The sequence below is a fragment of the Crocuta crocuta genome, unplaced genomic scaffold (genome assembly GCF_008692635.1).
Source record: "Crocuta crocuta isolate KB4526 unplaced genomic scaffold, BGI_CrCroc_1.0 scaffold343, whole genome shotgun sequence".
Classification (NCBI taxonomy): Eukaryota; Metazoa; Chordata; class Mammalia; order Carnivora; family Hyaenidae; genus Crocuta; species Crocuta crocuta.
Genome location: NW_027532679.1, coordinates 6,907,688 through 6,934,462, shown reverse-complemented (window position 1 = coordinate 6,934,462; position 26,775 = coordinate 6,907,688). Strand labels below are relative to the sequence as shown.

General features: G+C 35.9%; 1 protein-coding gene and 1 non-coding gene across 3 annotated transcripts in view; both read right to left on the bottom strand.

The window, feature by feature from the left end:
* Window positions 1-5,088: 5,088 nt before the first annotated feature.
* On the bottom strand, window positions 5,089-5,195 carry LOC144245417 (U6 spliceosomal RNA). Its single transcript, XR_013339255.1, has one exon. It is a non-coding gene; the product is annotated as a U6 spliceosomal RNA (small nuclear RNA).
* Window positions 5,196-14,066: 8,871 nt separating this feature from the next.
* GABRG2 (gamma-aminobutyric acid type A receptor subunit gamma2) overlaps window positions 14,067-26,775 on the bottom strand; it is a 108,550-nt gene continuing 95,841 nt past the window's right edge. The window contains exons 8-10 of one of the 2 annotated variants that reach the window (XM_077780763.1): window positions 18,350-18,555; window positions 16,376-16,399; window positions 14,067-14,966 (exon numbers count right to left, since the gene is read on the bottom strand). In XM_077780763.1, coding sequence (XP_077636889.1) covers window positions 14,691-14,966; window positions 16,376-16,399; window positions 18,350-18,555 — 506 coding nt within the window. In that variant the 3' untranslated portion in view covers window positions 14,067-14,690. The remainder of the gene's footprint in view (window positions 14,967-16,375; window positions 16,400-18,349; window positions 18,556-26,775) is intronic. The other variant, XM_077780764.1, reaches the window with a different exon arrangement.

Genomic DNA, 26,775 nt, shown 5'->3' with positions numbered 1-26,775 from the left:
GCTGAGGTACTCTAGGAGCCAATGTAAAATCTGCACTTTAGAGTTACCCCATCATAGGAGAAATTTGTGTGTTCACACACCATCCTGATTGCACTGACAGTTAGAGTTGTAGCACTGATTAACCCCTCAATCCCAGACAACCTCAGTCGTGACTCACCCTAACCACCAGCTCCTACCAGTTACTAGTTGAAGGCAGCTAAGGGGAGAGGGCAGGTGAGTGAGGGAGCGAGTATTAACTCCCTGACACTTTTAGTGTGTTGTGTACACAGCAAAATTAATTTGAATGATCCAAAAGCCCTCAATCGAAGAAATTTAGAAAGTGGCTTTTGAAATTAGAGCCACACTGGATGTGGGTGATGAATATGGATCTCCATAATGTTTGCTACAGCCTTGTTTACTATTCTGGACTTAATGTCTCCCAGTGTCTGGCACATATAGGGTACTCAACATAGTTATTAAATAAGTTTATATATATAAAGTTTATAAACTTATATATAAACTTTATATATATGTTTATAAACTTTATATATAAACTTATTTAAAACTTATATAAACTTATTTAAACATACACGTATATACGTGTGTGTATATATATATATACACAGATACATATATACACATATACATATATATGTATGTTTTTTCTTTAAAGGAAGAAGCAAGTTTCTGTGATTTGTTTATTTTTCTGTTGTCGGCATGGAACATTAATTCCAGCACTAAATAAATGCTTAATAAATATTTTAAATGAATGAGTACTTGAATAAACATCTTACTGATGAAATAGATGATCTGTAGGTCCTTGTAAGCTGTGATTTTCTATTGTATTTAAAAAATCAGCATGTACCTCCCACTGTATAATCTTCAAACACATCACTTTATTGTGTGTGTGGGTGCTGTGCTGCAGCAGAGTACGCTGTTTAATCACCTGTACCCAGGCCACATCAGGGAAGAGGAATGTTGCAATGTTCTTTCATCAGCCTCAGAGCAGAATGATGTTGACTGCTTGGTCAAGGGCCACCATGACCCAATTTTGGGGCCCTGTTACTTCAGAAATATTTAAAACCACACTGTGGGATGGTGGAACATAGATTGACTATTGCCACCTGAGCTCCACTAATGATAGAACTATAAAGAGAACTCCAGTCTCTACAGATTTTATTCTGGTGCTTCCCATGAGCGTTTTCTGTATTAAAAAAAAAAATGGAATTGAAAGGGAGGTGTGGGTGTGGAAGAAGCTGTGTCTTCAAATAGCTTTCTGAAATATCACCTGAAACAGGGAGGGCTTTGAGGAAAGGACTGTGGGAATGTGTTTAAACAACAATGTAAAGTGGATGTGCTCTATTTCTGCTTTTTAGAACGAGGTAGCATTTACAAAACCTTTCTGTTTGTTTTGGCTAATTGTCTCTGTACCGCTGTCATCTACTTTGCTGGTAGCGATTTTTTAGGTAGACTTTTGTGTTGTCAGAGAAAGCTCTTTCTTATACTGGACATATATAATGTATTTTAAAAATCCAGATTTTTATCATGGCAATTTTCTAGTTCAATAATATATCCTTCTCCTGATTATTAAATCATGTGCACAGCTAAGGATTTTAGAAAACTCAGGGTGATTTTTTTAAAAGCACCAATAATCTCTAATGCTCCAGATGTTATAAATATTATTACTATTTAAAAATATCTAACTATCCATTTATGAGTATATTTTCTAGCTTTCTACCAAATTTGGAAGTTAGGTTTATAATTTTCTGACTTAAAATACATTAGGGTGCATACTAAAAATGTATTTTGGGGGCCAATATTTTGGATCTCAGAGAAATTGTAAGTCATAATTTACTTTGAATGGGAGTGACTTTTGTAGCGCCCTCTCATATGGGTGGCAAAGGACTTCATTCTTACTGGATAACTCTTTCTGGGAGCTGGCTTTCAAAGCAGCTGAGAGCAAGGCACAGCTAGAAGGCCATGTGACTCCGGTCAGGGGAGATGAACCCACAGTTACTGAAACTATGAATAGAGAAAACAGTGATTTCAGGTCACATGTCACAAAGACAATTAATTTTTATGTAACTGATTCTTGGCAAATGTATATAGCACACATCAGGGAAAGGAGCTTTTAGAATTTCCTCTTTTGGTGGCATCTGGCTGGCTCAGCCTGTATGCTATTCTTCTTTTTCTTTTTTTTTTTTTTAATTTATTTTTGAGAGGGAGACAGAATGAGCAGGGGAGGGTCAGAGAGAGAGGGAGACACAGAATCCCAAGCAGTCTCCAGGCTCTGAGATAGCCATCAGCACAGAGCCCAATGCGGGGCTCAAACCCACAAACCGTGAGATCATGACCTGAGCTGAAGTCAGATGCTTAACCGACTGAGCCACCCAGGCGCCCCTGTATGCTATTCTTGATCTCAGGATCATGAGTCTGAGTCCACAATGGGAGTAGAGATTACTTAAAATAATAAAATAAAATGGCCAATGTGGCAAAGGTCATGTGTACTTCACTCAATTTAAGAAAAGAAGAAAAAAAAAACATTAGGAGCACCTGGGTGACTCAGTCAGTTAACTGTCTAATTTTGGCTCAGGTCATGATTTCATGGTTTGTGATTTCAAGCCCCACATCAGGCTCTGTGCTCACAGCTCAGAGCCTGGAACTGTCTTCAGAGTCTTTGTGTGTGTGTCTCTCTCCCTCTGCCCCTCACCCTCTGTCTCTCTATCTCAAGGATAAATAAACATTAAAAAAACTTTTTTAATTAAAAAAATTCATTTGATGAGGGTTCATGATTCTCTTAAATTAAGAAATGAAAGCTATTCTATGGGTATGGATATACATATATGTATATTTTCCATAACAAATGGATTCTTCTGTTCATGCATCTTGTAGAATATTTTCCTACTATTAATATATTATTTTAAGTTTCTCTACTTATAATTAGATAGTTAAAACTTCTGACCAATGTACAAAATACATTTTGTAAAGTGAACCAGTATAAACTTAAATAAGCATAACACTGGGTCTGCTGATATTCATGAAACTACATCTATTCCCTTCATTCTCTTTCAAAATAAGTATTAATACTTAGGATGTTTATGTGAAATTCTACTCATAGCTTATATAAAATATAAAAGGTAAACCTGGAATTAATGTAATCCAAATTTCTCACAAGGAAGTTCAGAGTCTGCTATTTTAAAAAATTTTTTTAATGTTTTATTTATTTCTGAGAGAGAGAGAGAGAGAGAGACAGTATGAGCAGGGGAGGATCAGAGAGAGAGAGGGAGATATAGAATCCGAAGCAGGCCTCAGGTTCTAACCTGTCAGCACAGAGCCTGACACAGAGCTCTAACCCATGAACTAGGAGATCATGACCTGAGCCGAAGTCAGACGCTTAACCAGCTGAGCCACCCAGGCACCCCTTGGGCCTGCTATTTTTATCTTGAGGTCACAACACTGGTTAGTTGCAAAAACAGAGTCAGAATAAAATTGATTTGATTTTTTTAAGATGACTTTTTTTTTTTAGTTTATTTATTTTGAGAGAGAGAGAGATGGAGAGAGAACATGCAAGCAGAGGAGAGGCAGGGAGAGGGAGAGAGAGACTCTCAAGCAGGCTCTGCACTGTCAGAGCAGAGATCAATGTGGGGCTTGAACCCATGAATCATGAGATCATGACCTGGGTCTAAATCAAGAGTCAGATGCTTTATACTAAGCCACCCAGGGGCCCCTGATTTGATTTTCTATCAAGATTCTTTATGTTATGCCTCTGCTTAACAACCAACAGATCTATTTCATTTTTATTGTAGACTGATAGTGTTTATAAATAGATTTAAATGAATATAGAAAAAATATATGTAATTATATCTCTTTTAGTATTTTTGAGTTTTTAAACAATAAATGTATAGACTGAAAAGGACACTGATCAATAATTTTCATAAATGAACTATCCATATACCCAGAGTGCAGATCAAGAAAGATCAGTTCTGAGAAACCTCTCAGGAATCCTCTCCTCTCCCTGTTCCCCTAAGAATTCTTATTACTGTATCACTATAGATTAGTTTTGATTCTTTTTGAATTTTATATAAATGGAACTTAAAAATACCCTCTTTTTAGTTTGGCATTTTGTTCTACTTTATAGATGTGGATTCATTCATGTTGTTACTTGTAGTTTGATTCTTATAAATTCTGTAGTGTAGAATATGCTATTGTAATAATATTCTACATCTTTTTTACCCATTCTGTAGTTGATAGGCATTTGAATGGTTTTAAGATATAAGCTATTACAAAATAGTGCTCTGATTAATCTATATCAAAAATAAACATATATATACATTTATGAATATTTTAAATGAAAATTTCACAAATCATAGTGAGTGGCATTCATTTACAGCCTTTATTTTGAAAATTCCCCTCTCTCTCTCAATGGACTATTATGGGTAAGGATAATAGTCCACACTTTAATAAAGATTCAGAGGTAAAAACTATGGCCCCCACTTTTAGGATGCTTATAGCTTTACATCATGTATACACTTTACAAGTTTGGGGAAAGGTAAGGATTTGTGATCAAATTTTCACTTCAGCATTAATGGTTTTACCTAGTAAATTTCAAATTCAATACTTTTTTGGCCATTATATTGTACATGTTGCATGCGTATTAGTTTGTAATGTAAAATATTTTTCTACCATAGCTCAATAAAAGCTTGAAAGTGCTAGCTTTAATGGTAGTAGCAGGAATTTTTTTTACTTTAATAAATTTTACCAATTCCTCACTGCCAGACTAGGAAGGTGAGCAATGTATTTTTATTTTATTTTATTTTATTTAGTTTTTTTAATTCTAGTTAGTTTGCATATAGTGTAATATTAGTTTCAAGTGTACAATTTAGTGATTCAACCCTTACAACACCTGGTGCTTGTCACAAGTGCACTCCTTAATCCCCATCACCTATTTAACCCATTCCCTCTCCTGCCCCTTCCCCCCACGTGCAACCTCCCTTCCAGTAACCATCAGCTTGTTCTCTGTAGTTAAGGGTCTGCTTCTTGATTTGTCTCTCTTTATCCCCCCATGGTTGTTTGTTTGGTTTCTTAAATTCCTCATATGAGTGAGATCATAAAAATATGAAACGCTTCATAAATTTGTGTGTCATCCTTGTGCAGGGGCCATGCTAATCTTCTCTGTATTGTTCCAATTTTAGTATATGTGCTGCTGAAGCGAGCACAGGAGGTCAACATTTTTAAACACCTTTCAGAGTACTTTAAGCTTTTCTACTGATTAGTCCCTGGGTAATGTCACTGTGCCTAAAAACCAATATATGTTCACAATAAATGCATGTTGGCTATGTCATTGCATATATATGCCAGAAAGGACAATTTTGAAAGAAACACTGACTCATTACTCTTTTAGGTACTAACAAAGATTCTCTTCTTGAGCAAACTTTAGTTCACCCTCTCCGAGCCCTTTATCTCAAGTAGGCTCAACTTTTGGACTGTGTATTCATCTTTGCATTGCCCAATTTCACCAAGAATCCTGTTGAATCAGTCTGGCAAATATCCCTCTAAGTCTTGATGTTTCCTTTTAGTAGTTTTCTGTCCAGTGACCCCTACTGTACTATGTGACCATAAATCCCCACTTGTCCTTGTATTCAACTTATAGTTGAGCCCAACCTCTTCTTCCAACTGCAAAGTCCCCATTGCAGTAGTCTCTCTTGAATAGTCTTTCTTAATGTTGTTAACAAGTGCCTTGAATAATTATATTCTAATGGTGTTTTTTAATGAAAAATATATTCTCCTAGGGAAACCCAATGATCTACCACCTGCTAGTCTCCTTTTCTATTTATATCTTATAAATATAAATAGATATAGATGGAAAATATATAAATACAGTTGAAACTTGGATAACATGAGTTTGCACTGTTTGCATCATTTATATGCAGATTTTTAAAATAAATACAGGACAGTACTGTAAATGTATTCTCTCATGATTTTTTAAGAAGCATTTTCTTTTTTGTGTCTTACTTTATACTAAGAATACAATATATAATACATATACAAAATATATCAATTAGCTATTCACATTACCAGTAAGGGTTCAGTCAACATTAGTAGGCAGTTAGTAGTTAAGTTTTGAGGGAGTCATAAGTTCTATGCTGATTTTGACCTGCATAGGGGGTCAGCACCCCAACCCCTCAATTGTCAAGGATCAACTATATATGAAAATTAATGAAAGAAATCCAGCATAAGGCATCTTCCATATATGTTTTTATGACTTGGGAAGAGGTAAGGATTTTGTGATTAGGTCTTTCCTTTTACATTAATAATTCATATCACCTATTGAATTTCAAATTTAATAGATATTTTTTTGGCAATACAGTGTAAACTCTCTGTAAGGACAAAGCCTGTGCCAATAGTTTTTACTTCCAAAGCACAGTGTAGTGTTTGGTACATGGCAAGTACTCAATATACTTACTGAATTGAATCCTATCTTCCTTACTTTTTACAAAGGCATCATGTATTTCGGGGAAAAAAAAGTAAAAGTGGAGAAACAAAGTCAGTAGAAGCTTAAAGGAAGAAGGAATTCACATTCAAGTATCAAGTATAATTGGACTACTCTTCTATTCAGCAGGGTTCACACTTGGTCTTCATGAGGACTAAGTTCTTCCTGATTTTCAAAGAAGTCAGGGCCCTGTTCAGTTAGGAAGTCATAGTTTTGTACCCTGTTGGACACTGGGCTCAGAAGGTCTGTGAGTTGATCCATTTTCCATATGGTTTTATCTATACTCACTTTAGGTTCAGTTGTGCTAATAAAGTCTCAATTGTCCTGATAGTCACTGTATTTACAGAAATAGAACTTTGGCTTTGCTATTTTTAGCTTCAACCCATTATAGAATTGTATCCTTGGGGTCCCCTTAATGCAGAAGCCACATCTCTTTTTAAACTGAGTGAGAGCAGATGCAAAATGCTCAGATGGTCCACACTTTGTTAAAGCAGCTGCAGGCTGCTTTGCCCTATAAATCACTGACTGGCACCTTTGCCAGGGGGCTCACCTGAGGGCCATGGCTATTAGCCTATATTAACACTCCAAAAGCAGTTTCCTGAAGGCATTTCCCTATTATAAATTTGTTAGAAAGTTGTTCATGTTGAATAGAATACATGGTATAAAATATATCAGGTTTTAGTACTCCAATATAATTCCTTTTAAAGACTACTTTTTCCCATAGACTAGGCATCAACTGAAAAGACCTAAATTTAACCTTTAAATTTTTTAAAATGTTTATTTTTGAGAGAGAGACAGAGTACAAGTGGGAGAGGGACAAAAAAGGGAGGGAGACACCTTTTTGGCAATACAGTGTAATTGTGAATGTGAAGCAGGCTCCAGGCTCCAGGTTGTCAACACACAGTGTGATGTGGGACTTGAATTCATGGACCATGAGATCATGTCCTGAGCTGAAGTTGAATGCTTAACCAAATGAGCCACCCAGGTGTCCCCTAAATTTAACCTTTATAATCAGAGTTATGATGACTGTGGTGCAAATAAAGAGGCTTTGTCATGCACCACATGTACTAATTTTTGGAGAGATTTTTTGAATGATTTCTATCAATTTCCCTAGACTTGTTCTCCAACCTTTCTTACCATGAGGTATACCCCATGAGGCTAATCTCTCTCTCTAGTCCACACTAGCTGGTTTCCCATGCCCTCTAGTTTCCATTTGGTTTGACCAATGGGATGCTTTAGGTAGGAGAAGAGAGAATTCTGGGTACTTGTTCTCTCCCTCCCTCCCTGCCTGGCCACTATATCATCTATCTAAAGCCACAGCTTCTGTTGGAGACTTCTGTTCTATGGTATTTTCTAGGTTCTCATACTGCTCCTTCCAACTGCATTCTCAGGACTAGAGTAGTGTGATAGGCAGAATATAGGTGCCCCCAAAATGTTTATGTTTTAATCCCTGGAATTTGTGAATATGAGGCCTTACTTATTAAAAAGGACTTTGAAGATGTGATTAAGTTTAGAGTGTGGAGATTGTGGATTATCCTGAATTATGTAGGTGCACCCAGTGTAATCACAGTGGCCCTTGTAAGAGGCAGAAGGTTGGAGCTAGAGTTATGATGAAAGAATGAAAATTTGGACTGATGTAATTGCTGGCATTGAAGATGGAAAAGGGCCACTGGCCAAGGAATGCAGGAAGCTTTTAGAACCTGAAAAAAAAGGAAAGAACAAGTTCTCTCTTAGAGATTCCAAAAGAAACTCAACCCAGAGAACACCGTTAGGTTAGTCAGCGAGACTACAAACTTTGAGGCCTAATCATGAATTTGTGCTGTTCTAAATAACTAAGTTTGTGATAATTTGATGTAATGGCAATAGGAAACTAATTCAGATGATTATGGCTTTCCCATGGTACTACATCATCCTTTCACTGGTGGACTTTTGTGAATAATTTCATTAATTCTTCATTTATTCCCTTTGAGTGTGCCATCTGATTTCTGCTAGCACCTTGTTAAATGCTTGTATTTCAGTGCCTGAGATAAATATAGATATTCATTGTATCATTATTTATAACAATAAGAAATAACTTTTCAGGGGGCGCCTGGGTGGCTTAGTCGGTTAAGCGTCCGACTTTCACTTAGGTCATGATCTCGCGGTTCGTGGGTTCGAGCCCCGCGTCGGGCTCTGTGCTGACTGCCAGCTCAGAGCCTGGAGCCTGTTTCAGTCTGTGACTCCCTCTCTCTCTGACCCTCCCCTGCTCACGCTGTCTCTCTCTCTCTCTCTCTCCTGGAAATAAATAAAAAACATTAAAAAAAAATTAAAAAAAAAAAAAAGAAAACTTTTCAGAATAGGGACTGGCTAAATAAATTATGGTATTGCAGTAGGATATAACAATAGAATGCCAGAAAATATTTGTTACATATGTGCATAAACACATGCAAAATGGTGTGAAAAAATCAGGCTACAATACAGACCTATATCTGTACCTATACTTCTAACCATATCCATGTTTATATCTCTAGTATCTAGCTAACTAGCTAGCTAGCAAGCTATCTCACTATATAAAGGAAAAATATACATGATGATTTTAGTGGTTAACTCTTGCCAGTGGATAACATTTTTTGTAGTTTTTCATATTTTGTCAAAATTTCTACAAGGCTTTCATTAGTGTTCAGAGAGAAAATTTTAAAGCAGTAATGAGTCTTCACATATGGTTGAATGCTTTGTATTAGAGAGAAAATCATGTCTAGTTTTACCCAGTTAAAATAGTAATTTCCTTTACCTCCAACTATTTAGGGCAGCTCCATTATAGTTACTTGTATTCTTATCTGACTCCTTTATCATTTTAAGGGCATTTTGAAGCAGAGAATGCCTTAAAATTTATTTCTTCCTATACTTGCAGGGCCCTATGTGAGGCTCTTGATATGTGTTTACTGGAAGTTTTATATTAAGGTGATTTTATAGAAGCTTAATCAAAACTTCTTTGATAAGGGACTTATTTTCAGACCCATAAAAATACAAGTAACAGAAAAAAAGTTAAAGGCAAACTCATAGAAGGAAGATAGAAGATTAAACAACCTGGTTTAAGATGCAAATGTTGCTGAATTATTGATATCAGATTCTTGTCACAGAATTGTTCACTTAAAATTTGTTTACTAAAAGGATTGAATAAATATAACTACTTAGCTGAGGTAAACCTTAGGATAAGGGTACTCAAAAATCCCATCAAATACTGAAAGATATAAAAGAAAATGGCCTATCATACATCAGTCAGACTGGAAAGTCTTCTGGACTAGGTAGAATCTTTAGTTAGCAATTGTTCAGTAAGTGAACAGAGAAAGGCATTCTAGTAATGTGGCACTCTTTTGGAAAAGACTCAAAGAAGAAATAGTAGAAATAAGACCACTGTGTGAAGATATGACAGAGTTTAGGAGAGTTTGAATGTTAGATGATATCAATAACATTAGCAGAGGAGTGATAGAATTAACATCAGTCAGAAGGGACCAATTACCCTCATTTACATATGAGACTGAATCTCCCAAGATAGGAATAGTTAGGAAAAGTCCCTGATGTGACTTGAATTCTCTATCCCTGGACCAGTGACATTTTGTTTCTTTTAATGGCAAGAGTCCTCAATTATGATTAAGAGTCCTCATATTCATTTCATTAAGGATTTTATAAATTTAGCTACAAAATCATTTACTGACATAAAAATGTACTGTATTAAGCTGGAACTACACATTTATTGATAATGTCATTTATGTTAATTTAGCAATCCCATTACACATTTCCATGTTTTTAAGGGAAATCTTATTTACTTTTTAAAAGATATCTACACTTGTGTCTTTATATCTATATTCTATGGTAATTTAAATGATACATTGTTCCACTTGGGAGTAATTACCAATACTTGGCTCTTGGCTCTGTACTTTTCTTTATATACATAAATTTCCCCAGTATTGCATGTCAGCAAAGATATGTATTTGTCTATTATCTACGTTTATTATTGACACAAAGTGGGACTCTATAGTAATTAACTTCATAAATGATAATCTGTATTCTTAAGCAAGGTAGCCCGTAATCCTGTGCCCTTTCTTTTCTGTGCTGAGGAAAATTTTTAACATCCAGTCCTTCTTTGATATTAACTCATTTACTCCTTATAATAAAATTATGAGTTGTAAGCCATTATTATCCCCATATTCAGAAATAATAGGTCTTGAGAGCCTGGATTTGAATTTAGGTAAACTGAAACAAGAGCCTCTGCTTTTCCATTTTGTTCTAAAAATAAAAAAGGAAAACCTTTATGTCCCAAATATGGCAGAAGAAAGTTACAACTGGATTTATAATTGTCCTATGATTTTTACTGTCAGAACAAGTAACAATAAAGCAGTCCTAGCACTTACTTGATATAATAGAAGTAATGAGTCTATAGAGACTAGCCATAGAAAACTTCAGTTGTCTATTGTCTCAAGCCCTGAGGGGCAAGGTCAACTCTGGTCTGGAATATTTTAAATAACTGGAGATCTCTTCTTTCAAACAGCATTCTGAAAGCAGTAGATAAAAATGAATTTTGTTTGACCATTACATTAGATAGAGCATAAAAGAAATGCAAAATTTATCACATTATTCTCTTTTACTATGTATTCTAAAATTTGTCTCATTACAATAAAATATTCAAAGCGATGTCAAGATCAAAGAAAGAAATAATCCTCAAGTTTGGCAGATCCTCAACTATTAACAGAAGATAAAGTATTACAGAATTTTACTTCCAAATCCTGAAACACTATATGACCCAGTAAAAAGAGCAATGGTCAGATGCCTCTCCCAGGTTTGCCATTAACTGGCTGTGTGACCTTTGGCAATTCAACCAGCAATAAAAATTGTAGCAGAGCTTTTGGTCTAGGTCATTCTCCCCTTCTCCTACACATTTGACAAAAATTCATAGTGACAAAGCATACAGATAGCAGTTTTTGACACAATCCCCAAAGACCGCATCATTTGGTTAATTTAATTTGACCTTCATCACAGACAAAAATTGTTGCTCCTAGTCAGAATAATATTGAGACTTAAAAAGGGGGCTGCAGGCCATACAATGAATAGGCACTCAGCTAAAGATAAGGGCATTGAGTTTGACAGAAGACAAGACCTAAGTGAAAACTTTTTTTAAACATGTCTACAAGGTGAGAAAGGTGTCTAAATTGGATGCAGGCAGCCATGAAGAGCCAAGAGAATGACAGGCAGAGGAAGGTTAGGGCAGCTGTGCTTCTAAAGGATTATGCTACTTTTGAGAATTTCGGAGGACTTCAGTAAAATATGACACTGTCTCTGAAGAATATCTCCCTATGTTTTTAAGTTTGGGGGTACAGAGAAAGGTTCTTTGGCCTTAAAATTAACTAATGCTTAAGATTTCTTCAATAAGAGACTCTCAGATTTTCAGCCTATATTTTAAAGAAATGCTTGCAATCAAATACTCTTTAAGAGTGAAACCTCAAAAAATAAAAATAAAAAAAGTAAAAATGAAACGTCATGCTGCAGAGTCACATTGAGACATGTATGAGTATTGCTGGATTTTTTTTTAAAGGAAAGCTGATCTGATGGTGGTGGGAGGATCATGGTGCTAGAATATTAGAGGCCCTGGAAGTGAAGGAAGACATTTTGATCATTTGTGGAGTGTCACTACATGAGGTGGTATTATTATACCTTTTAGCTGATAAGGTGGAAGTTTATAGAAGATGAATTGATAACTGTCAAGCAACAGATAAATGGTAGAGTTGGGATTCCAGTTATGTCTGACACTAGTGTCCATATTCTTAACCACTCCACTAGTTTGAAGGTATAGAAGGCTTGAGCTTTACTTACTTGACGTTATTACTTCCTTCCATTTCACTCCCCAAATATGTCTCTTAATTTCTTCGAAGTGAGGAGCATCATCATGCATAATATGATCACCCTGCTCACAAATAAAGCTCACATAAAAGGAAGGCAGCACTGGGGAATGCTACAGGAAGGAGGAGTCACCATCTTCACAACAAACAAGTCCAACCAGACCACTGACATGCCACCATCAATTAGAATGTAGCATTTTTATTGGAAAAGTCCACATATTAGGCAATTCCCTTTGTGAAAAGGTATTGAAATACATAGATGGGGAGCAGCTAATAATTAAGATTATATATAACATATATTTATATTGCCAGTACTATGCATACATTGGAAAGCTAGCTTTTTTTTTTGAGTGTCCCCATTACAGAATACATTTCAAGTTGACAATAATGTGTTTCTTACCATTGAGAATTTGCCAACAACTCTCCTAAAGAGTCAACATTAAATATGTTACAATTCAAAACATGAAAATAATTAATTCTATTTACATATGTTTGAGGTTATATACGAGAGCACTGATATATTAAAGATGATTTGTAAAATTGGCAGCTAAATGTGTTTCAAGATTCATCCAGATGACTTGATGAGGACTTAAATAGCTTTATAACAAAGCCATTCTTTCTTTGCTACTCTTTTTAGATTATCTATCACGTTATACTGGCTATGGTTGAATTCTGGCTTTAAGAAATGATTGCTATAAAGAAGAACTGACAAAGGGTGCTATTTTAGAAAAATAAGGATTCAGGATGAGTACTTAAAGGTGGAGCTCAACTCATCATGTTTGAAGTCTGGGACAACCACTTCATGTGATTATCATTTAGTTGAATGAGGCCACAGTCATAGGTTCAACCTCCACGTAAGTCATTCATTTGTTCTTTGATTTTTAAAAGTTAATTTTCAGTACTATTTTTTTACAGAGCATAGAAAACACATCTGAACACCAGTCAGGTATCAATCCTGCTCTTGCTTGTCATATGTCTTCAAGTGGAATTGTGGATGGGTCAAAGCTAACTCATCCCCAAACCTGGAAAAAAATATACAAACTCTAATTATGCCTTAGTAGACTCATTTCTTTTCATAAACATAGGACTTAAGTATTATTTTAAAAGGAATATGGACTTTGGCTATTTTTGTTCAGTATCAAAAATTTATTTTAGGCAAAGTTCTTTGGATCCTTCTGTTCATTCTTACAAGATCAAATATCACTTGACAATGCCTATCTTCAAAAGATGAATCACTGGCTCCAGACCAGCTCAAAGAGATTCACACAAGCATATGAAGCCAATTTACTTCAAACCATATCTTTTGAGCACCAACTATGTGCCAGGCACTATATAAGGTGCTGAGGACCCAAAGAGGAAATGACAAAGATTCTGCCCACAAGGCACTCACAATCACTAGAAGCAGATCTTGAGATGGAGAATAACTTCTCTTATAATCTATCATCCTAAAAGGAAGAAAAAATAGCGGCAAGCACACACATTTACTTTGTACTCTATGAAATTGGGCATATTTAGAGGTGGCAAATGTCAATTATTCAGTCTATATTTTACTTAAAGTGTTCTAATATGTCCTACAAGAAAAAAATAAGCTGTTTGAATCTTCATGCGTGAGGGAGAAGATAGAGAAAATTTCTCCCTCCAATCCCAAACCCAAACCCTTATAATTACATCCATGATTCTTTTATTGCCCAAAGACACAGAATAAAAGACAATGCTTTACGATGTTAACTTCATTCCATTTATTTTGGCTCTAAAGAGATGCATGCATTAAACTTGAAGCATTCTACGTTATTGAAATATTTACATCATTGTACATGTGATGTGGAGGAAAATTTCTTCCTATCTTGGGACAGAGTTGTAATCAATTTCTAGTCTAGGTTCTTATATTTAAAGTGACTTGTGATTTTTCTCAAATGAGGGAGATATCCTACTGGGAACAAATTTACCACAGTCTGCCCCCAAATGAACATAGGGTACAGTTTTGGACCTTTTGCATCTAATTGTATTTTGACTTGATTACGAACACCACCACTGTAAATAGTCATGGCTTTCCCTATTTCAGTTGTTGTAGCTAAAAGTTATCTTGTTGATTTCAGTGTTCTTGCTCTAATTTCACTTTGCCTTGCAGGTTTGAAACACAGCAAACATTATAGTTCAAATTACACTTACCGCAGGAGAGTTGGGCGCAAACAATATGACATTAATACAATTTAGCAGGTTAGAACATAGAAACAAACTCAAATTATCATAAACCACACAGGGGATTATTTAAGTGGACTTTAGAAAGGACATCTTCTCTCCATGAGATTTCGTGAATAAGACCCACATCAATAAAACCCATACCTCTTTTACAGGTAAAGATAGGAAACCCAATAAACCAGATTGAACAGGCAGAAGGCAGTGGGGAAGAAGATCCGTGCATAAGAGTCCATTTTGGCAATACGAATATGTATCCTCCCATGTCTCCAAGCTCCTGTTCGGCAGTCTTCAAAACAGCAGAAAAAACTGGCACAGTCCTTGCCATCCAGACACTCATACCCATATTCTTCATCTCTCTCTTGAAGGTGAGTGGCATTGTTCATTTGAATGGTTGCTGATCTTGGGCGGATATCAATGGTAGGGGCCTGAGACAAGGGTAGGGAAGAAGAATTAGTTATACCTGATAGATCCTAGACTAAGTCTCCGCAATGTCACCAATGTGAATGATGAATCTGAAAATGAGTACTCAGGAAATTGCTATGACATTGTGATCTACAATGGTAAAATTGAACTTAGAAGGAAAGCACGTTTGCAGATTTCAAATTTTGAGCTTAAGCGGTGCAGCTGAAAATAATACCATCAAGCTAATAGCTATAGCAAGAAGAGTAAACACCAAAAGAACTCAAAGTTTAAAGATTTAAATCAAACAACTACATGGAATCTTATTCTAGTAAGTATTAGATGTGAGGTTGGTTACATGAAGGCATTTAATGGTGTTGCATGTGAGTAGAACAGAGGAAAAAATGCATTAATTTTGAACTCAAATTTTGTGTCATGCTTACCTATAGGCAAATGGTAAACCCCATTACACTGAGCAAAGTATAATGTACTAAAAGCTATTAAAAGAAAAATGTTAAAATATATACAAATGGAGGAGTTACCTAAGTTTATGCCACAAATGGTATGGCTTATGTTTTAAAGACATATAGTGCTTTGTCTAGCATTTACCATCTAGAAGCTTCAGAACGTCAGCAAGTTTACCTATATATGAGTGAACATTCAGAAAAAAAAACCCAAAAAGCTTCTACTACCTTTTTAGCATTTGAGAAAAAACTAATACCAATGAACTGAATGATAATTTAATCTTTGCTATCACATTAATTATGAAACTACTATAAATCTCAAAGATTAATTTAATTTGGAGGAGTTTGGGATAGTATAAACACAAACCCTAGTGTCTCTGAGTTATCAGAATTCAACTGGGAAAAGAAATATCATTGCAGTATTGCATGATATGGCAAAAGGCCCCTGGATTACTTTAAAGGAAAGGGATGGGTATTTTAACATAAAGCATTTCAAAGAGTATTATTTTTATAAAACTGACAGGTAGGGTCAAACAAATGAAGATTATTAAATTCACTTATCAAAAAAAATCTTGTTTTGAAATAAGATTTACAGTTTACATTTTAAGAACATATATAGTATATGTGTTAGGTGCTATCAGTGAAATTGGATCCTATTTTTATCTGGGAAGAGAGGATAAGTTTTGGCTTTGATGTTTAAGGAGGCCCTCTTTTCTAATGACTCTCATAGCTCTCATAGAGCTTACAGCTTTTGAGCTTCATATAGGGTCAAAACCTCTGTGAATTAGTGTAGGGTTGATGAGTCAACTCTGGAAATCTATAAAACTTTCTTCATCTCAAAGCTCTTATCTTTAGTAGAATGCTTAAAGATCTACTCACTAAAAAACAAAAGAAGTCAAAACACCATGTAAGCATTAATAATTAAATTCAGCAGTTGCATGCAGTGAATTTTCATTCCAAAAACTTTATACCTTGAAGGAAAACATCCGAAGAAGCTTTGGGTTTGTAGACAGAAAAGAGAATTGCATTTTTTTTAATTAAAAGAAGGAAAAAATAAAAGAAAAAGACAAAATAAGATAAATTAAAAATACATTTTAAAACATAGTAAAATGAACTGAAATTATAAACACAGAAGGACAATTCTGAGCTTAGAGTAAAGCATATGCCTAAAGTTGGAAAATGGAATTTGGGGATTTTAATAAATTAATCCACAATTATCTAACTATAAAAGCCTCTGTTGTCCACTTATGAGGAAGCTTTCCATATCCTGGCTTACCTGTACAGACGTATTGTGATTTTATTTTCTAATCATTGTCAAAGAGGCCTTAATAGGTAAGTCTTAATACAATGAACCAAAGAGCATATTAAATGGAAAAATGAAATTTCAGCTTCTCATTCACAGCTTAGTCTCTTTCTTGTTTTGATAAAGCACTTCATTGGCTTAAAAGAGGGAAATCCATGAAATTCTCAGGTAATTTAATGTTTTCAGTTTCTTTAATCCCCTCTGTAATAATATAGCTGTTAGGGAAAAAAGGCTTTTTCCAAAGGACTCTTGTTTAAAAGCACACCCTCACATCCCTGTTGATGCTGGAAGATAATAATGCTGAATGTCATAGGACCCTCTCCTAGGGAGAAAAATGTAATGGAAAGTGAAGAATGGGGAGAAATAATAATTAAAAAATACAACAACAAAAATAAAATAAGGTTAGAAAAAATGCAAAGACAAGCCAAACAGAAGGGAAGGAAAGGACTGCGTAAAGCATAGTGAATATTTGGGAAATTAAGGATAAGCATTTCTTTTTGTATTAATTAGTAAGAATAATGATGATTTTTTTCTTTACCTGTTGCAAGTTATTACACTCAAGTAAATATACACCATTTCTAGAATTTCACCAGGTTTCCTAGAGATCCATCAGGATGTAACCTAGAATCAGCTATATTTCCTCATAATTTAGTTCTCCCAAAGTTGGTGGGTCAGATACCTAAGCCACTATCGAGCCCTCATGGCTCTTACAGCAGACAAGGAAAGTCTATAAACTGAGGACACTAGAGTGACTTCCCTTGCCCCTGACTTAGAAGGAAATGGACCTTAACTTCCACAGGACTTCCTATGAGCCAGCCAGCCACTATATTCAGGTGCATAAATGGGTAGCTACTTATTTTCTTCAACATTCGTATTAAACGGTAATTGCTATAGGCTTGTGTCTCTGTGCCTTTTCATCTCTATTTAAAGTTTGATGGCAGGTTGAAGTCATCCTACTTTTTTCCAGATCATTGAAAGAGTAACTATAAATCATCAACATCAACCATCATCATCAACTATCAAAGGTAAGGACTTTCATTTGTAAGATACCATGTAATGCTTTTTACCTTCATTGCCAGAGTAACCCTTTGTATACGACTAAACAAAGACACTGGGAGGCTAAGTAGCTTGCCCAAACAATAGATTACCATTTCATTTAAAAACAAAGTGATATAATTTGAGTATGAAACCAATAGTAGTCCTCTGGTGGTAATATACACAGAGATAATTACTTGCAAAAGTGTGGTGATCTTTGAAATTCAAGAACATTATGGCTTCCTGGTGGAAAGCCTTGAATCAAAATGTTATTTTAAAACAACAGTAAGAATATTATTGTAAAGAGCAGAAAGATGACAATCAATGAAACTTAGAGTAACACCAACAAGAAAATAAACACAGGTCTCAGCAATATTTATAATTCTCATGAGAAGAAGAGAGTGAGAGTCTGCCTTCATGAATCAGGTCTCTTCCAAATAACTAAAGACCAAAATGAATTCTTTTGACCTCGCCAAATTCATACATTCTGTTTTCATTTTGGAACCCAAATCTTTGAGGCTTAGTCTGCAAACAGGCTAAGACCAAACCAAAGTAGGTGGGCTTTTACATAAAAATGTCCATGATCCCAATGGGAAATGATACATACAGGGTTTTTCTTCTTTTTGTCTTTATCCTTGCTTGGTTTCCGGTTGCTGACAAAATAATGCAGGGTGCCATACTCCACCAAAGCAGAGAAGACAAAGATGAAGCAAACAGATACAAAGAGATCCATTGCTGTGACATAGGAGACCTTGGGGAGCGACTTCCGGGCAATGGTGCTGAGTGTGGTCATTGTCAGGACAGTGGTGATACCTGAAGAAAGGTGCAGTAAAACAGACCATGTGATCACATCAGCAAGTTGAGTAACTGAGTCACTACTGACACCAAATTTGTTTTGTGACTGCTGATAAGCAACCTCAGTAAGGGAAAGGAGGCATAGCTATAATCCATTCACTCTGTCCACAAATACTTATTGCCTGCCTACCATGTACCTGCTACTCTGACAAGCACTGAGTATATGCTGAAAAATAAGATGAACATGTTCCCTGAGCTTATGTACCTTATATTTTAGTGACAGAGAACACTATAAATCAAGCGAGCAAAGAAAAGTATAATTACAAATTATGGTTCATGCCATGAATAACAGCATGGATGGTAAAAACCTAGTTAGATGGAATGCTAAGGAAAGGTGCCTTTGAGGAGGTGATATTTAAGAATCTTAAAAAGTTAGAAGACACCAACTTTTGACTAATTGCAGAGTAAATAAAAGAAGATACTGAGGAAGGGACACTATGTCTTTAAAAAAAAAAAATTAGAATACCTAGCATCTGGGGAGAGACTGGTGTATCAAGGTGTTGCTGGGTTAACAGAAGTTATATCGTGCAAAGCATGCAAAGGATTTTGCATTTCATTTAAAGTACAAAGAGAATCCATTAAAGCTGTTAATAGAGGAGATGTGCTAAGTGACACGTTCTGATTAATGAATCTTTTTAAAGGCTGTGATATAGAAAGAAGATCATGGAGTAGAAGGATCCTGAGTGGTGATTATGAGTCACCACCCCCACAAATATACCAACAACATACATATATTGCAACTCACTCTGAAAATGACCTGAAGATTTGCAGAACAGATCTTCTACAACAGCTAAAGTCACAAAAAGAAGGCCATATCAAGAAGGGTAAGAGACACGGTCAGGAACTAAATTGCTACAGTTACCAACAAGTGGGAGGGACATATATGCATTGAGGAACAATGGGATCAAGCCCTATGCTCGGTATCCCCAGCATTGGGCTCCTGCATTTGAGATGAGCCGCCATAATATCTGGTTTTAAAAGTCAGCAGGTCTTGGGGCAGCTGGATGGCTCAGTCAGTTAAGTGTCTGACTCTTGATTTTGGCTCAGGATATCATCTCACAGTTGTGAGATGGAGACCTGTGTTGGGCTCCATGCTGAGCATAGAACCTGCCTGGGATTCTCTTTCTCTCTTCTGCTCCAGCCCCACTTGTGCATACTCTCTCTAAAAATAAAAATAAATGGCCTTTTTAAAATTTTTTTTAAAACAGCATGGCTTAACTCCAGGAGAGCCAGAAGGCTATAGGAAACCCAGTCTTCACTTTTAAAGAACCAGCACACTTTATTATTCAGAATGATTTTCAACATAGAAGAACCAATTTGAAAAAGGTATTTATCACTGATTTTCAAAATCCCAGAGGGTCAGAAATCTGCAGAAGTTTTCTCCAGGAAAAGACGTACTGACAGGCACCATTTTTCTTACCCCACCTCAGTCTAGATGGCTGGATGCTTGCAAGAGCCAGTTCTGAAATTCTCTTCCTTGTGAGTAGCACTTGCCCCACCCCATTATTCCTCAATATGTCCATCTCGCATAATGCACCCTCCTCAGCAGGGACCCCTCCAAAGTGACTCCTGTCCTGACATAACTGGCCAGGTGGCCTCAGTTGGGACCAGTGACCCCTCAAAGAGTCTATTGCCCCACAAAACCTGGCAGGCAGCTCTTGCCAGAACTAGTGTCCCTGCAAAGCAAACTCTGCCCCCAGAAACTGGGGGGCTAACCCCCCACACCAGCATGCCACAGTAGTTATAAACAGGCCTCTCAGCTAGCTGTGATAAGGGCACACCCTGCCCGCCAATGTGCCCACAGTAGAACAACAGGAGGATGCACACACACGGGATATCCCTGGGGTACATGGCTCTGAAAACCAAGGGGTATTATGCTACAGGGCCCCATGGGATGCCTTCAACATAAAGCCACTAATTTCAAGATTGGATGTAGCTGACCTACCTAAGACATAAAAACAAACACAGAGTTATTCAAAATGAGGAGACAGAGGAATATATTCCCCCCGCCCCAAAAAAAGACAAAACCACCGAAAACGAGCTAAACAAAATGGAGATGTGCAAAATTCCTGACAAAGTTCAAAGTAATGGTCACAAGGATACTCACATGACTTGAGGGGTGGGTGACTGAACACAATGAGAACAAAAAAAATAGAAGAAGAAAGAGCCAGTCAGAGCTAAAACATATAATAACTGGAATTAAAAATACACTAGAGGGAATCAACAGAAGATCTGAGGATGCAGAAGAATGAATGAGTGAGCTGGGAGATGGTAAGGGAAAGCACCCAAGGTGAACAGCAAAAAGAGTTTTAAAAAATGAGAATAGGTTAAGGGATCTCTGAGACAACATCAAGCATGCTAAGATTTGCATTATAGAGGTCCCAGAGGAGAAGAGAGAAAGAAGGGGGTCAAAACTTATTTGAAAAAATGACAGCTAAAAAGTTCACTAATCTGGGGAAGAAAAATAACATCCAGGTCCAGGAAGTCCCAAACAAGTTAAACCAAGGAGGTCCACGCCATGACATAATTAAAATGGCAAAATTTAAGATAAATAAGGAATCTTAAAAACAGCAAGAGAGGGGGAAACAGTTATATAAGAGGGAAAGCCCTCTAAGGTTATCAGCTAATTTTTTCAGCAGGAACTTTGCAGGCCAGAAGGGAGTAGAATGATCTTCAAAGTGCTGAAAGAAAGAAAGAAAGAAAAAAACCCTATAAGCAAGAATACTCCACCTCACAACTATTATTACAACTGAAGGACAGAGAGTTGCCTAGACAAATTAAAGTTACAGGAGTTCATCACCACTGAACTGGCCTTACTGGAAATGTAAAAGGAACTTCTTTCAGTGGAAAATAAAAAGCTATAACTAGAAGAAAATTATGAAAGTAAAAATCTCAATGGCAAAAGCAAACATACATTAAAGGTAGCAAATCATTAGCGTGAAGGTTGAAATGAAACATTAGTATAATCAGTTATATCTACAAAAATTAGTCAAGGAATACATAAAATGAAAAGATGTTAAACATGGAGAGGAGAGTTAAAATACAGTGTTTTCAGAATGTATTTGGACTTAAGCAATCACCAACTTACATATATACTTAGGATGTTATATATGGACTTCATGGTAATCACAAACTAAAAACTAGATACACCCCCAAAAAGTAAAGTAATTGAAACATAACACTAAAGAAAGTCTTCAGGGGCGCCTGGGTGGCTTAGTCGGTTAAGCGTCCGACTTTTGCTTAGGTCATGATCTCGCGGTTCGTGGGTTCGAGCCCCGCGTGGGGCTCTGTGCTGACTGCCAGCTCAGAGCCTAGAGCCTATTTCGGAGTCTGTGTCTCCTCTCTGACCCTCCCCTGCTCACGCTGTCTCTCTCTCTCTCTCCTAGAAATAATAAAAAAATATTTTTAAAAAAAAGTCTTCAAACTATAAGGGAAGAGAGCAAAAGAAGATAGTAAGAGAAAAGTATAGGGGTACCTGAGTGGATCTTTTGGTAAATGTCCAATTTTGTTTCAGGTCATGATCTCAGATTTTTATGTTTGTTTATTTTTGAGAGAGACAGAACATAAGCAGGAGAGAATCAGAGGGAGAGACACACACAGAATCCAAAGCAGGTTCCAGGCTCTGAAATGTCAGCACAGAGCCTGATGTGGGGCCTGAAACTCACAAGCCATGAGGTCACGACCTGAGCCGAAGCTGGATGCTTAACTAACTAAGCCACCCAGGTGCCCCTAAAAAAAAAAGAGAGAGAAGTGTAAAACAACCAGAAGTCAATTTTTAAAATGGCAATAATACATACCTACTGATAATTACTTTAAATGTAAATAGACTAAGTACTTCAACCAAAAGATGTAGTGACTGAACAGATTAAAAAAAAAACAAAAAAACAAGACCCCATCTCTATTCTGCCTACAAGAGACTCACTTCAGACCTAAAGACACATACAGACTGAAAGTGAAGGGATTGAAAAAGATATTTCATGCAAATGAAAGTGGAAAAAAAGCTGGGATGGCAACACTTTTTTTTTTCAGACAAAATAGACTTTGAAGCAAAGCCTATAACAAGACACAAAGAATAGCATTACATAATGATAAAAAGACCAATGCAACAAGAGGCCATAACACTTATAAATATCTACACACCCAAATTACGAGCACCTAAACATATAAATACTAAGAGACATAAAAGGGAGAAATTGTCAGTAATACAGTAATAGTAGGGCACATTAAAAGCCCATTTACATCAAGGGATAGATCATTCAGATGGAATGTCAATAGAGGAACATGGCTTTAAATGACAGACCAGATAGATTTAACAGATATATATGGAAATTCTATCCCTAAAGGCAGAATACACACCCTTTTCAAGTATACATGGAACATTGTCTAAAAGAGAACACACATTGTATCACAAAACAAGTCTTAATAAATTTAAGAAGCACAATGGTATGAAAGTAGAGATCAGGACACCTGGGTTGTTCAGTTGGTTAAGCATCCAACTTGGGCTCAGGTCATCATCACATGGTTTGTGAATTTGAGCCCTGCATTGGGCTCTCTGTTGTCAGCACAGAGCCTGCTTTGAATCCTCTGTACTTCTCTCTCTCTGCCCCTCCCCCACTAGTTCTCTCTCAAAAATAAACTTTAAAAATACTTTATAAAAAAAGAAAGTAGAAATCAGTTACAAGAAAACAGCCAGAAGAAACATAAAGACATACAGGCTGAACAGCATACCACTAAAGAACAAATGAGACAAGAAATCAAAGAGGAAATAAAAAAAAAATACCTGGAAACAAATGAAAATGGAAATACTATGGTTCAGAATCTTTGGGAGGCAGCAAAAGCAGTCTATGAGGGAAGTTTATAGCAATACGGGCCTACATCAAGAGACAAGAAAAATCTCAATTAAAACTTAATCTCAAATCTAACCTTACACCTCAAGGAATTAGAAAAAGAAGAATGAAGTCAGGTTAGTAGAAGGAAGGAAATGATAAAGATCAGAGTGGAAATAAATGAAATAGAGACTAAAAAAGAACAGAAACTAAAACTTGTTCTTTTAAAATATAAAATTGAGAAATATTTATTAAAGCAAGAAAAAAAGAGAAAGGACTCAAATTCAGAAATGAAACAGAAGTTTTAACTGATAAGACAGAAATATAAAAAATAACAGACCACTTTGAAAAATGTACGCCAAAAAATGTATAGCCTAGAAGAAATGGATAAATTCCTAGAAATATACAATCTTCTAAGACTGAATCAGAAAGAATTTTTTTAATGAACCGGTTAATTACTAGTGGTGAAATTGAATTGGTATTCAAAAAGCTCCCAACAGACAAAAGTCAACAACCAGATGACTTCACAGATGAGTTCTACCAAACATTTGAAGATGACTTATACATATCCCCCTCAAACTATTCAAAAAATGGAAGAGAAGGGAATGCTCCAAATTCATTTTATGAGGACATTATCCTCATACCAAAACCAGAAAAGACACTATAAAAAAGAAAAAGAAAATTACAGACCAATATTTCTGATAAATGTAGATACAAAAATTCTCAACAAAATGTTAGCAAACTGAGTTCAACAATACATTAAATGGATCATTCAATACTATTAAGTGATATTTATTCCAGAGATATGAGGATTGTTCAGTATGTGCAAATCAATGTGATCACTACATTAACAAAATGAAAGAAAAGATCATTTTACAAAATCATATGATCATCTCAATAGATGCAGAAAAGCATTTGACAAAATTCAGCACCCATTCATGATAAAAACTCTCAACCAAGTGGGTATAGAAGACACATACCTCAGCATAATAAAGGCCATATATGAAAAACCCAGAGCCAACATCATACTCAATGGTGAAAAGCTGAAGAACAAGACAAGGATGTCCATACTCAACACTTTTATTCAACATAGTATCACAAGTCCTAGAAGTAGCAATTAGATAAGAAAAAGAAAGAAATGGCATCCGAATTGGTAAGGAATAGGTAAAACTGTTACTATTTGCAGATGATATGATTCTACACATAAAAAACCCTCAAGACCCCACCAAAAAACTATTGGAATTAATAATTGAATTCATTAAGGTTGTAGGACACAAAATCAATATATAGAAATCCCTGTTTCTATACATTAGCAATGAAATAGCAAAAAGATAAATTAAGAAAACAGTCCTATTTACAATTGCATCAAAAAGGAATAAAATACTTAGGAATAAATTTAACCAAGGAAGTGAAAGAAAGATCCAACTCTGAAAATAGGAAATTGAGGATAAAAAAGAATAAGTAGATAGACCATGCTCATGACTTAGAAGAATTAATATTGTTAAAATGTCCATATTACCCAAAGCAATCTACAGATTCAGTGTAATTTCTACCAAAATACCAAAAGCATTTTTTCACAATCCTAAAGTTTGTGTGGAGCCATAAAAGACCCTTTGATAGCCAAAGCAATCTTGACAAAAGGAAAAGCTAGAGGTATCATTATTCCAGATTTGAAACAAAACCATGAAGCTATAGTAGTCAAAACAGTATGGTACTGGCACAAAAATAGACATATACACAAATGGATCAAGATAAAGAGCTAGGAAATGAACCCAATGCATATACGGTCAATGAATCTACAAGAAAGGAGCAAGAATATGCAACAGGAAAAAGCAAACCTCTCTGGTAAATGGTGTTGGAAACTGGACAGCTCAGTGAAAACTAAAGAAACTGGGTCACTTTCCTACATCACATACAAAAATAAACTCAAAATGGATTAAAGGCTTAAATTTAATACCTGAAGCCATAAAACTCCTAAAAGAAAACATAGCTGGTAAACTCATGGACCTCAGCCTTTGCAATATTTTTTCTGAATATGTCTCTCCAGGCAGGGAAAACAAAAGAAAAAATAAACAATTGGGAGTATATCAAACTAAAAAGATTTTGCATAACAAAGGAAACCATCAACAAAACAAAAAGGCAATCTACAGAATGGAAGAAGATATTTGCAAATGATATCTCTCCTACGGGGTTAATATCCAAAATATATGAAGAACTCATACAACTCAACACCAAAAAAGAATCCAATTAAAATGGTCAGATGATCTGGATATTTTTCCAAAGAAGACTCACAGAAATAGTGGAGGTGCTCATGAAAAAATGTTCAGCATTGAAATGCAAATCAAAATTACAGTAAGCTATTACCTCAAGATACTACATAAAGATATTACACCTGTCAGAATAGCTAGTATCAAGACAAATAACGGTCTTGGCAGGGACATGGAGAGAAAGAAATCCTTGTACACTGTTGTCAAAAATGTAAATTGGTGTAGCCACTCTGGAAAACAGTATGGAGGTTCTTCAAGAAACTAAAAATAGAAGTACTACATGATCCAGTAATTCCACTTCTGGGCATTTACCAGAAAAAAATGGAAACACTAATTCAAAAACATATATGCACCCCTATGGTTATGGCAGTGGCATTTAGAATAGCCATGACATGAGAGAAACTCAAATGTCCACTGATAGATGAGTGGATAAAGACAGCATGGTATATACACACCATGGACTATTCCTCAGCTACAAGGAAATAAAATCTTTCCTTTTGTGACAATATGTATGACCCTAGAGGGTATTATGCTAAGGGAAATAAATCAGACAAAGACAAATGCCATGATTTCACTTTTATGTGGGATCTAAAAACAAATGTACGAATGAGCTAGCAACAACAAGAATAGCAACACTCATGAGAACAAACTGGTATTTGTCAGAGGGGAGGTGGGGAGGAGTATAGGCAAAACAGGTGAAGGGGATTAAGTACAAACTTCCAATTATAGAATAAATAAGCCACAAGAACCATATGGCTCTCTTGGGTCATTATCTCTTAGTTAAAATCAAGTTTCCTCTGGATTTTCTGTTATGAAATTCCCAAGAGGGGAAAGATTTGTGCTGGTTGAAATCACTTCCCAGAAAAGAGTAGCTTTTCACAGAAAAGAGTAGCTTTTCACAGAGGGGAGGGACAATAAGGGGAACTGCAGTTATAAACTACAATCATAGCCTCTTTCCAATATTATTATTTTGGAATAACCCAGTCTGTATACTCTGTGACAACAGAAAAAACCTCTATCTTAATGTCCTTTGTGATTTCATGGAAAACTGTAGTTCTTGGACTTAATAAAATATTTTTTGAATG